Source organism: Puntigrus tetrazona, chromosome 8 (genome assembly GCF_018831695.1).
Source record: "Puntigrus tetrazona isolate hp1 chromosome 8, ASM1883169v1, whole genome shotgun sequence".
NCBI classification, from domain to species: Eukaryota; Metazoa; Chordata; class Actinopteri; order Cypriniformes; family Cyprinidae; genus Puntigrus; species Puntigrus tetrazona.
The window spans coordinates 23,388,965-23,401,801 of NC_056706.1; the positions used below are offsets into that span (position 1 = coordinate 23,388,965).

At 38.0% G+C, this 12,837-nt stretch overlaps 1 protein-coding gene across 1 annotated transcript in view; it reads left to right on the top strand.

The window, feature by feature from the left end:
* prdm16 (PR domain containing 16) overlaps positions 1-12,598 on the top strand; it is a 346,947-nt gene extending 334,349 nt beyond the window's left edge. Inside the window, 5 exon segments of the mRNA XM_043247681.1 lie at positions 1,583-1,752; positions 2,227-2,398; positions 6,127-6,348; positions 8,101-8,272; positions 9,451-12,598. Coding sequence (XP_043103616.1) covers positions 1,583-1,752; positions 2,227-2,398; positions 6,127-6,348; positions 8,101-8,272; positions 9,451-9,585 — 871 coding nt within the window. The 3' untranslated portion in view covers positions 9,586-12,598.
* The last annotated feature ends 239 nt before the right edge of the window (positions 12,599-12,837 follow it).

A 12,837-nucleotide genomic window follows, 5' to 3' on the forward strand; every position in this document is an offset into this window, starting at 1 on the left:
TTTCAGCAAACCCTTGACCATAGGCAATAAAATTTGACGTGCAACAGACACAAATTTCACCTCTTATTGTGGTATGCTATTACACACATATATATACGATTTTTTAACAACTACAGTATAAAACAAATAAAAACATCCTAAAGCATAGAAATGTAAACACTCCAGCATCACAAACATAGTTTATTTTATCACATTCTACTGAGAAAAACATTTGGTAGGTCTGTAACATGTATATCAGTTTCACACAAGTTTTTTCTGAGCGTACAAGAAGGGTCAGGTGGAATCAAACCCCTCTTTGAGTTCTACAAATCTACCATAGAGCCCTGTGAACACACTCGACGAGATAGAGAGCCTCCCGCGGGACACGAGCGCTACATGCTTGGCTCCTTCACAACAATCCCCTGATTAGCTCATTTAGAAACAATTTACCCTAACAAATAGCAGACATCATCAGCATCTCCCCATCTTAGTTTCAGCAAAAAAGGGCCGAGTCAGGCCAATATCAGAGCGGGCCGGCTTCAGGCTTCATTGTAGTAGGTTATTTGCCTGCTGTAGATGCTATCAGCCACTCTATGCAGCGAAATTGGCCCACTAGGTCTGACCATTGAAAGACCCCATTCGGATTGTAACGCTTCATGTACAGTGCTTGTAACAGAGAAAAAAAGAACTGAGATGATGAAGTAATTTAAAGTCCCTCTGGACCAAGTAATGAAAATAAACAAAATGGGGGGTAGAAAAGACTGACTTAAAAAAAAAGGAACGTTGTCTTGGCGTTTTACCATTCTCTATGAACCGTGATGTGCCAAGTCTGGAAAATCAGGGGCCGTGCAGAAGCACACACACATTTGCTCGCAAAATAAACTGGAACATAAAAAGGGGCCTGCATCTTGATTCTGAGCACTTGATGACGAGCGATTTTCCCAAAGCAATTAGCCCTGAAAGTCAACTTTGCAGCGACCGAGGGAGTCTAAGCTGCGTCGGCCACCCAACAAAGAAAGCACTGTCCGGCGAACTCCTGACACTGCCTCGCCGCGGTGTTTGTTTATCAGCACATTAAATTGATGTTCTCCTGCCTATTCTGGCTGATCTGACATTGCGAACAAGTGAGCTACAGAGAGCCGAACCGTGACTGTCTCATATCTCATAGTGAAAAAAATGCATATTAAAATGTGCTTTATTTCATCATCTATCTTTTTTACGAGACCACAAAGAACATTTATTTGGTTTACATGGAGGAAAATAATGATGGCAAAACAATGAGCCGTAAAAAAGGATATGAGGGGTGTCTGTATTCATGCGAAAGTGAAATAAGAGCGTTCTGTGAGAAGAAAATTAGATATCGTACATTGGTCAACATCTTCAAAGCTCTTTGCGTTACCTTTGTCAGCCTCTTGGTGGGGTCATTGTGAATTATACTAAAATGTATACCATGCCCAATTTTTCATAATGTTTAATGAATGCATACAAGCGCCAAAAGAGTGTCAGTGTGAATACTAATGTATTCTACAGCTTTTGATTATTATTTCAGCCCAACTGAAACCTTGTACGAAATTAATTTGACTTGTGCTTTTCTCCTGCATAGATGTAAATACTGTGACCGTTCATTCAGCATCTCCTCCAACCTCCAGCGACATGTCCGTAACATTCACAACAAGGAAAAGCCTTTCAAGTGCCACCTTTGCAATCGCTGCTTCGGTCAACAGACCAATCTGGACCGCCACTTAAAGAAACATGAACATGAGAATATTCCAGGTAAAATCCGTTTCGCTTTACTGTAAATCATTGAAATATATATTTCCTTTAAATCAAATCTCAGATTTTATTAATTAACTTACTTAAGATAAATTGTACATTTTACCTAAATTTATATGGCTATTATTTTCAAATGATTTTCTTTATTTATTTACTTGCAGATGCAGATGTTAATAAATAATAAAGATAACATTTTATTAGGAACCAGGTCTCACTATTTGTTCGCTTCTTAGCATGCCTAATATTAGCATATTGACATTTTTCTACATCCCCTAATCTTTAATGTAGTCATAGTTACCAGTTTGTTAATATCATTAATTGGACTTTAAAATAGTGACTGTAAGTGAATAAATGCAAAAAAAAAGAACAGATGCAACCTTGTAAACTACAGTTGGATTCATTTCGATTTCTCCCTCACTCATTTAATACGTTTAGTAAAATTAATCTATTTCTTTTTCTAATTATTTGTTGCAGTGAGTCAGCAGTCTGGGATCCTCTCGAATTTAGGAACAAATATTTCCTCACCGAACTCTGAGTCTGACAATCATGCACTTTTGGATGAAAAGGAGGACTCGTATTTCTCAGAGATTAGGAACTTCATCTCCAATAGTGAGCTGAACCAGGCCTGTAGCTCCTCTGAGAAAAGGTACGGGCTCGCAAACATGCACTGAATATATTTTGAAGCTATGGCAACAAACTGCATAACCTGTCAGAGTCAGACGCACACAGTCCTGAAGTTACAGTCTGTCCTCTAGTGGAGGACTGTGGTACTCTCCGTGTGTGTGTGTGTGTGTGTGTGTGTGTGGCAGCACCCGTTGCAGTCGGCAAAGGGACAGGACATCTCACTGAGTCATTTCACCTTGTTCTGTTCTGCATTAAGCACAGCCAGATACACATCAGGGAGCACATTCCATCGGCTTATGAAAACACCAAACAAAAGCTCATTACTGCCAAATTCACGAAGCGTCAGCACGACTGTCGGTGTGTGGCCAGGTTCGCGTTTCTTCAGAGTTTGGTTTAGGTGATTCACACGGACAAACGCATGCGAACAGATACACGGCGGAACACGTGCATTCTTATTTAGACGCGTAATGGTCCGGTTCCAGCAGGGATCCGATGCCTCTGCCTCGTCACTTGGGCCCAAACCTCGCGCTGCCATCTGGGATCAATAGTCCTGTCCTGACTCGTACAAGCAAGCCTGGCATTTTAATATCTGTAATTCAAATAAGTGCTCTGTTTTGTCTCCCTGCAAATCAGCCTCACAGAAACAGCCGCTTTAAATGGACAGGCAGCTGCAACATTCCCCAATGCGCTCATGCGTCTTATTTCATGACGTTTGCCCGTTTCTCTCTCGCTTTCTGTCACTCCAGTGCAGCCAGTCTGCTTTCACGTTTTTTTCTGTTAATTTTTTCTTCTGTCTTTTTTAGTCCGTAGGAAATAGTAATGTCACGTCTCATTTGTTTCTCCTATAAAGCAATGAGATTAAAAACATAAAAGTCTCCTCCCTTTCAGATGTAAAAAGATTCAGATCTGACATTTGATTCTTCTTGAGTTTTTAGAAACTATCCCAATAATGTTTCAAACGTTAACGAGATATAACTGAGAAGTTAATTATCTGAGCTTTACTAGTATATACATTTGTTTCATCACTTCATATAAGTGGCAAGCAGTTTTAGGGAAAGTTATTTAACATTAATTTAAAATTAATTCAGTATTATGTCACTGCATGAATTTGTTATTTATTGTATTTCTTAGTTACTTTTTATAAAAATCAATGTATCACATTATTTATGCAACTTCAAAGAAACACTAATATTTACTTGGAATTTTAAAAGTAATGCATTAAATATTGGGTCGCTCTATAAAAACTACCATATTGTGTTATTCCATTTATTGTTATTTTTTGTGACCTGAGCTGGGTTTACTGGGTTTATATATTTTTAATAACTAAATCCCAAAACCTATATTTTTGGCACCTTTATAGGCCCTTTCATACCAAAAGTCAAATAAATAAGGACCAGTTTCCTCTCAATATGGGGACAGTAAAAACGTGAATACATGGGGAAACCAAATTACTTGCAACGTTGTATATTTAAAAAAAAAAGAAACTCTGATATTTTCTAGTAAGTTTGTAAGTAGCTTTGGAAAAAAAGGCATCTGCAAAATAACTAAATGTAAAATGTAAATTTAAAAAAGTAATGCATTACTATATTGTGTTACTCCATAAATGTAACTTATTGTCACTTCGGTAATTTCAGTAGAAAGTACTATGTAAGTATTATGTTATTTTTGCATTACTTTTCGTGACCCGAGCTGGACTTGCTTATATATTTTCAACAAAAGTGAAATAAATATACCTCGACCTCTAACACCTCACTTCAGATTTTTACTTTGAAAAAGTAACTTCAAAAGTAATGCGTTACTTTAATATTTACTCGAATAGTAATCTCACTATGTAACACTGTCGGCAACAGTTGTATCATTTAACCTTATTTGCATTTCCCCTGTAGAGAAACATTTAAGATATAGTTGATGCTCAAACGAGATGGAGAAAATACGTGTTCTAAAACACTGGCCCCTTATGTTGATACTTAAATGAAGGGCTTGATCAAATCTAATGAGTTGTGAAAGAGACATTCAGATACTCTTCCTTTCTTTTCCTGTGTAAACGTAGACGTGATCTGCTCTCCCAGACTTAATTTTCCTGCAGTGTGTGCGTCTGGTCTCTCTGCCGGTCTGTAGGGGGCTGCAGGTTTAGCCCTATCCGGGGACCCTCAGACCGAGACATTTATCTGTGCGCTGCATTGACGGAGCCCCCCTCCTCTTCCTCGCAGCTAACGCAAACAGCGCTCTGACATGTTTAGACTGAGAGACAAAGCGCAGGTCTGTGGCAGGACCGCCGCTGTCTCCCACGTGGCATGGACTTTCTCTCAGGCCAGGGCAAATTTGATTACGGGATATTTAAGCATGATGGAAAATGGGAAACAAGCAGTTCTTCTTATTCCCTTTTTTTTTTTCGTTTTTGGTAAGTCTACACCTCACATAGTTTAACCACCCACCTTACGACCCCTCCACCTCCTCCCGCTCGACATTCGTCCGCCTCAATAGAAGTTCGTTTCAGTAAAAGCGACTCTGGAGGGGGCACGCGCAATGACATCATGAGCGGAAAAGGTTTGGAAAAAGAGAGGTAGTGGAACGGCGTGGTGCTGATAGCTGCTTTGCAGAACAACCGTTTTCTCTGGAACTCGGTGGCAATGAGACAAACCATGATGATTGCTCCTGACCCGTCTAGCTCGCTCTGTCTCGCCTCTCTGAAATTAGCCAATTCATCATCGCCACGCTCGCAAGAAACGTCTGTCATTAATTGCAAAGTTGGTGTGTTTGTCATTTGTGGATCTGTGTTTTGGAGCTCCGGCCAGGCAGGGGAATTACTGCCCAGTCCCAAATGATGGATGGCAACCCAGAGAGCAGCGCTGATATTTGGCAGTCAGATTATGATGAGAGAATTACCACAATGGACTCTCTGGCTGAAAACAGCTTATTATTTTATCGGGTATTTTGGAAGCTGTAGTTAGATGTCATAGTTGTCTCCATTGCCTAAGAAGATAAAAACTCATCGCCAGTGGTCGCTAGATATTTGGTTAAGGAATTTCTAAAATGTGCAACCACATGTTCGCAGACAAAAAGACAGAAGCCTTTAAAGACAGGACTCTTTAACATAAAGGTGCTTCAGGATTCCATAGAAGAACCTTTTCTGTGTGGTTCCATACAGAACTTTTAACATCTGAAGAACCTTTCTGTTTCACAAAAGCGTTTTTGTGGTGAATAAGAAGGTTCTTCGGACCATAAAAAGGTAAGGAAGAACCACTAACCATCAAAAATGGTTCTTCTAGTGCTTCTTCTGCTGTAGGGATATTGTTTCCCTCAAAGAAACGCCATTATAACAACTAACAGGTAGTTTTTAAATAGACACATCAAGGAACAAAAATTCTGAAATCACTCGCAAAAATTGTTTTCCATTCATTTTCAATAGCATTTTGTTTGTGTTTGATTCAGTGCAACTTCTAAGGATCATTAGAATGAGATGAAATGAAATGATTATCTGAAAACATATTTTGGATTTTTCATGGGAAATTCTGCTGTGACCTTTCCTGTTTACACATCAGCAAATATTTAGTATTCAAAATACAAGTATTCAAATTGGTATTGTTACTCATTTTGTTTTGCAAAGAGCTTCTCCGGTGATAACAGATGTTGTTTACATATAGAGATGGTTAAAGTACAGCAGTAAAATCAACCTGTTGAATTCAAAGCATCCAAATGATGGTGAAAATGGTCACATGTAAAACTAAATGACTAATGTTTGCATCACAGGTCAGAGCTGACGGAGGAGGAACAGCCTCAGAGTCATGCTCACACCACCTCAAAACTGGAGGAGGAAGATGAGGAGATGGAGGGAGATGATGAAGACGAGGAAGGCTCGTTGACAGAAAAGTCCCAGGACGAGACGGCTTCCCCCGCCACTATGGTGCAGGGCACCTACGACGAGGACGAGGAGCCGACCCCTCTCCCCATGTCCTACGAACACACTCGCAGGTCAGACAAACACATCTAAAGAGCTCCGACTGGACAACTCTCGCCTTAAATCAACACTCAAACCTGCAAGAGATACACAGTTAGAATCCTAGCTTTCTATTATTTGTGAAAGTCACCTATTTCAATTCATTTTACTGCGGCTGCATGTGAAATAAAATGAAAAAGACAGAAGCAGAACCGATAAAATCAAGCAACAAAGCAATAAACTGAAACATTAAGAGCGTCAATTATGAGCTCATGTTGACTTTAAGAAATTAATATTTATATTATGTTTTGATATTATTTATCGTTAATTAAATTTGTAATCTGGATTTTTAGTGATATGTGTGTAAACTGTATGTTCACTGCTAGTCCAAAATTTTAAATAATAATAAGAAATAAAGGCTGCATTTATTTAATCATAAATAGTAAAACAGTAATATTATAAAGTGTTACCATTTAAATTTTAGTAATACATAGTTCTTGAGCAGCAAATCAGCATATTACAAATTATAATTTCATATAATAAATTTAAATGAAAATATATAAAATATATTTATATTAAAAGAAGTGCTGTCAGACGATTAATCACACGTACAGTATATATTTTGAAAATATTTACACGCATATACCTTTACATATTAATATATTTCATATTGTATATAAGTGTATTTAATATAAACATGTGTGTGTATTTATATATGCATATTCAATATACACAATACAAAATCACGTAGCATTTAAACAAAAACTTCAAATTCCGGTTGTGATAAGTCATCATTAATTGTTTGAGAGCGCTACTTAAAAATTGCATTGTCTTTCTTTTTTTTTTTTTACGTGTTTTTGCTGTATTTCCGATTAAATGAATGCAGCCTTTGTGAGCATTACTTGAGTACTTACTCCAAACGTACTTAATCTTGTAAAGTTACATTTTATAAAGTGAAAAAGATTCAATTCATTCAAGATCAGACAAAAACTGATTGTATATAACATCACTGCAAAGCAAAAGAAGTAAGATAGACGTTCAACACCACAGATCTGTTCCAAAATCCAGTGAGCTGCACCCTGACACTGAAAAAAACAAAGCCATAACTATCCCGCGCCTTTGATAAAGCAGGCAATCCCAGAATGCAGAGCATGTTAAATGTTCTAAACCACTTCCTTAGAAGGCCACGAGGCAGTTTCCTAAGCTCACTAGATAGTGAAACAGTGCGTCTGTGGACCCACTATATCCGTTAGATGCTGTTGAATCAACATTCATTGTTTCCGTAATATTTGCTGCCATGATCCCTCATTATCTGTCAGTCATCTTCAACTAACACAACTAATCAGCATCTAGCCATCTGTCTGTTTAATCGTTGAAATGCTGGCTTGCCAAAACAAAGAAAACAGTCGGTTTGAACGGCCATTTTGCATTTTAGAATTCTAAAAGTTCTACAGCATTTCTGTTCTCTCCTTCACTGTCCTCATCCTAAAAAGACTTTCTGCCGGAATGCCACTGGCACCTAAATGTTTCAGTGATCGGTATTTCGTGGGATAAGGGAGGCTTATTCGTTTTTTTTTTCCCAGCATCTCGTTCAATGCATGGACAGAGATACAGATAGACTTTCCATTTGTTTTGTGCTTTCACCAGCTAGTGTGATGACCACTTATATTTTCCATGTTCTGCCACCATCTCATCCACTGCATGCTCCTCAAATGCATCCAGTTCCAATATTTAGACTGCGGTTGTTGGGCTAACTGAGGGTCCCTCCCCTCCCTATCCCGGTACAGGTGTATTGAGGAGGATGCAGGCCTATTAGATCTGGAACCTCTGGCTGGTTTCCCCAAAGGCCTGGAGTTCCATAAGGCTGGCGAGGAGCCCTATGACATTAAAGACATTTTTAGCACCTCGGTAGAGTCGGAGGCGCTGAAAGAAACACTTTTCAGACAGGCTAAAACACAGGTATGTGACCGTACCTGCCCCTGTCACACGAACGCCGAGAGACGGAACCAGAGTCAAAAATGAATTTGGATAAAAAAGATGTTTTTAGTTTTCTCAAACTTGCAGAGCTTCCCAACCAACGGTTTGTGGCAGGTTGTGAAAGAGATTGTTAAAAAATAAATATATTTATTAATAAATAAATAAATAGAAAAAGTTAATGAAATGGCATGTTTGGAGTAGTCAACTTGAGCGTATTGTTATACTACATATTTGTATATATGTATACTATAGGGTTGACTTTAATGAAAAGTTAAGTAATTAAATCATAAAATTAAAAATAAATCACTTCATATATATATATATATATATATATATATATATATATATATATATATATATATATATATATATATATCTTTATTTGTTTACTGCAGGAAATACAACTATTAACCAACTCAGAACATGTGTTAATTATTAAATTATTACAATGTGATAATTATTAATGTAAAAAAGTAAAAAAAGTAAATGTGTTATTCATTATAGTATACAATATATATATATATATATATATATATATATATATATATATATATATATATATATATATATATAAAGTCACGTTTTCTTAAATTGCAATTTTTTATTTAAAACAGTTGGGAATTCCTGCAATAACTGATGAAAAGGGGAAAAAAGATAATAACATTAAATGCAGATTTTGCACTGCCTAATCATTGTCATTTTTTATTTTATTTTTAAAACAGTATTTTCAAAGTTCAACATTTCAAGAAAAAAATAATACAATTTAACTGAATGGCATTAACATAACTAACACTATTATCTTTCTGTTTCATTTTCTTGTATTTATAACTTTTTACTGTCCTCTGGTCTCAACATTTCATGTGGACTTGTTACGTGTCTTATATGTGTGCATCTTATACAGTTACCAACGGGAAAAGAGTCTGCTTTTGACTTCCACCTTATATTTTAACTCGTATCCAATTCAGATGAAATAGTTTCAACGATCGCCACATCCAAATGCTGTTATTTTGTTTTCTGTTGAGCGTTCAGCAAAGCAGCTCAAAATAACACGCATGCCAATTTGGAAAGAGTGATAAATAGTCTGTTTATGAGTACAGCGCATGCTAGCTTCTGAAACGCGCAGACCCTTGATAATGACTGTCCTGTTTTTCTCCACGCAGGCTTATGCAATGATGCTCTCTCTGTCTGAGAACACCAATCTGCATTCATCCTCCCAGAACTCCTTGGATGCCTGGCTCAACATGGGAGGAGGGCCGTCGGAGACGAGCTCCTTTCACCCCCTCAACAACATCTGAGCACACCTACAAGACGAACCGGAGATGGAGGGAGAAAGGAGGAGAGGGCAAGAGACCACCGTGAAGATGCGTCAAAAAGAGCTCGTGAAGACCAGCAATGCCACCACTACGCGTGCAAGGAGGAGAACGTACTGTTGAGTGAAACAGACACCGACGGGAGAGTTTTAACCCAATCCCAGCCACTAAAGTAACGTTCCCTCCTCACCGGCCGATTCAAGAGGGAGCCTTGCATTCGACTGACTCTCAGATCACCTCATTTTCGATGATATGCATTTCGTAGAGACTGCTCTCTGGGGGTTTGGACGTGGAGAAGCGGACAGGGTAGTCGAGCGTTTCTTCAACTGGAGATTCGAACCGTTTCTACACAGCGTTCCATTCTCACGTTGATTTTCTACAGCACTGTACCAAGGTTTCCTTTCTGTTAACTCAAAAGCCCAAGTCTTACAGTAGATCGTTGCGGTAGACATCAACATTGATTTCCGATGGCAATAGAAGCACTTAAGTCTAGCCCACAACTAGCATGCTAACCCTCCCAACCGAAGGCTGAATGCAGTTTGTAAGCCACTGTCTCAAAACGTAAATGCTGGAAGTCACTGGGAAACCTTTGAGATTCGTGTTCGGCTGTGTGATCCTGTCTCGTCCCCAGCCGGACATCCGTACGATAAATCACGCAGCACGCTTGTATAGCATCACGGTCATTGTAATTATTGTTGTTATGGTGAGTATCGTAGCTGTTTAGTCCCAACTGAAAGTTTGTTTTTAAAAGTTAAATTATTCTCCAGTGGGGCAATTGGAAAACTTTTCTCTTTTTCTTGCATTCAGTAATATGATTTTTTTTTGATTTGTTCTTCGGTAAACAGTATTGTTTCTTTTTAAGCACATCTGTGCTTAAATGTTAATATAATTCTTAGTGAAGGACCAAATTTGTACGATATTGTTGTATGATGTACAAACTAAGTTAACCATTGGTAGCAGAGAGTGTTGTGTGCCAAATAATCCCCTTTTTTTCTTTGACAATCATTTTCCTGAGTGGTCGCCTCCACTGTGTAGTTTTTTTTTGGTCTCCTCTTTCTACTTTTTTCCCCCCGTCGTTGCTACTTACGTTGATGAGTGTCTGTCTTGTATTTATTTTGATTTTAGTTTTTTTTTTTTTTCCTGATTAATGAAAAATGAAGAAAAAAACGACTTACCCACTCGTTCGAAGGAATTAAATTACTGAAATATCCTGAAAATTCAGAATTGCTCAAAAGCTCTTCGTTGCCAAAATCTGAATTGCGAAAGAATGCGTTTTTATTACGAGCACATAATCGTGAAGTCTGGTTTGTGACGCCGTCTGTTCAACCATCTAGAAAAGTAGGCACTGCGTGATTTAAGAAAAATAAAAAACGAAAAAAAAAAACTTTTTGACTAAATTATCAGGTAACTCAATAGAGGGGCATTATATGTTGACGTATACGTTTTAAGCATCTTCGTAAAGCAAATGGGTCGACAGCGTATCTCTGGGTTCAAATCGCACGTTTTTTAATGTTCCTTTCACTGGGAAGAGCCATATACATCAGCCAGTCAAATTCTACATGATTCAGATACTTCATATTATGCATCCCAGAAGAGACAACGTAAGCAAGAGGGCTATCAAATGGTGAGCAGCTACACGAGAGCGTAGAGAGACACCCAGGTCCTCATCCAACTCCAGAACTGTGAAGCCAGCGAATGAATCGTAAAAAGCAGCTGAACGCATATCATGAATGTGTAGAGTAGATTTAACATGTAGGTAAACGAGTCAAAACCGAACGTCTGTTTGGTCGGGAACTCGTACTCTCCTCGATTCTTGTTGGACGTTTAAAGACTCTCCGAAATCAGCACTTAATTCAAACGCTTACCCCCGTCTGCCCGGTTCACACTTCACGTCTTAGTACTGATATCGATAAAACTTTCTAAGCAAGGCTGGTTTTAACAAGCACTTTAACTCTTGGGTCAAACAGGCAATTTATAGCAGAGGCTTTCAAATAAAGCACGTTCAAGCGGCGTCGGAAGAGCAGTGAAATGCTGTGTTTTCACCGCGAACGCACACCAAGCGAGGCGGACTTTCACAGGGACTCCAGCTGCGTAAAAACGAATTTCATTTACGCTACCAGGTGGCGCACTGTGTGATCTTACCTATTTCCCCCGCTGCATACCTTCGAGTGAAATGCCTGTTTGACGCGCACGATTGCTGGGGATGTGATGGGATTATGAGTACGGAGAAGTCGTGTCACATACTACTGTACTGAGCGAGCGCTGTAGGTGGAGAAATTGACCCACACTTAAAATCATCACGGAGAAAACGGTCCAAAAATGAACAATGCAGACGTCCTCGGGCCCACTGTTACGTCGCAAACGAACGTACCATTTCAAAAACCACAGATAACGTGGTTTCTCTAAAAAAAACAAAATGTATAGTATTTCAAAAAAAAAAAACAAAAAAGACACAGATATGTCTGAAAATTAATTTTAAACATGGGTTTGAAAATAGATGGTGCTTGTTTCATTTGGATATGAGTTGTATATTGCTTCTGTTATGTTTATTAAAACTATTGTGCATGACTTGTGTTTTAGAGGTCATAATGGTGTCCATTTGTGAAACGTGTATCTTAAATTAAAAAGAAAAAAAAAATAATGAACTTGTAGATGCACTTATTGTACATGTGGTTAGGTTAGTAGGTTTGACTTTAAGTCCTGTTTACTGCCTTAAATACTATGGGCAGATGGTTATTGAACTGAACAATATGCTTGTGGGAGAGAAATAATGACAAAATTTAAGGATTGTAGAATAATACTGAAAATTCTGAAATTCTGAAGTTCTTTTTGATGCTTGTGATTACTGAAGATGTACTTTAGAGCAATTTCATGGAAAACACAAGATTCTGATGTTAATTCTGTAGAATAGATATGTATACCAAATGTAATCTTTCCAATGCTATGAAGAATTTATACATGAAATTGATATGCAATAAAAACCTGTGTGCTTTTTATACGAATGCTGTTTTTTATTCATTGAAAGGGTGTACTGTAGATGTATATGGCTCCGTGAGAATGCCAGTTGTTCGCGGAAATGTTAAAAATTTGCAAAGCTGATATATAGACAAACAATACGGGGGGAAAAATAGATGCAATTGGTTTTTTTTACATACATTAAATCAGTCACCAAATCAGTAAAAGCACTGTATCTTAATAAAAGAGAATAAAATAGAACATTATTATAACATTTACTTT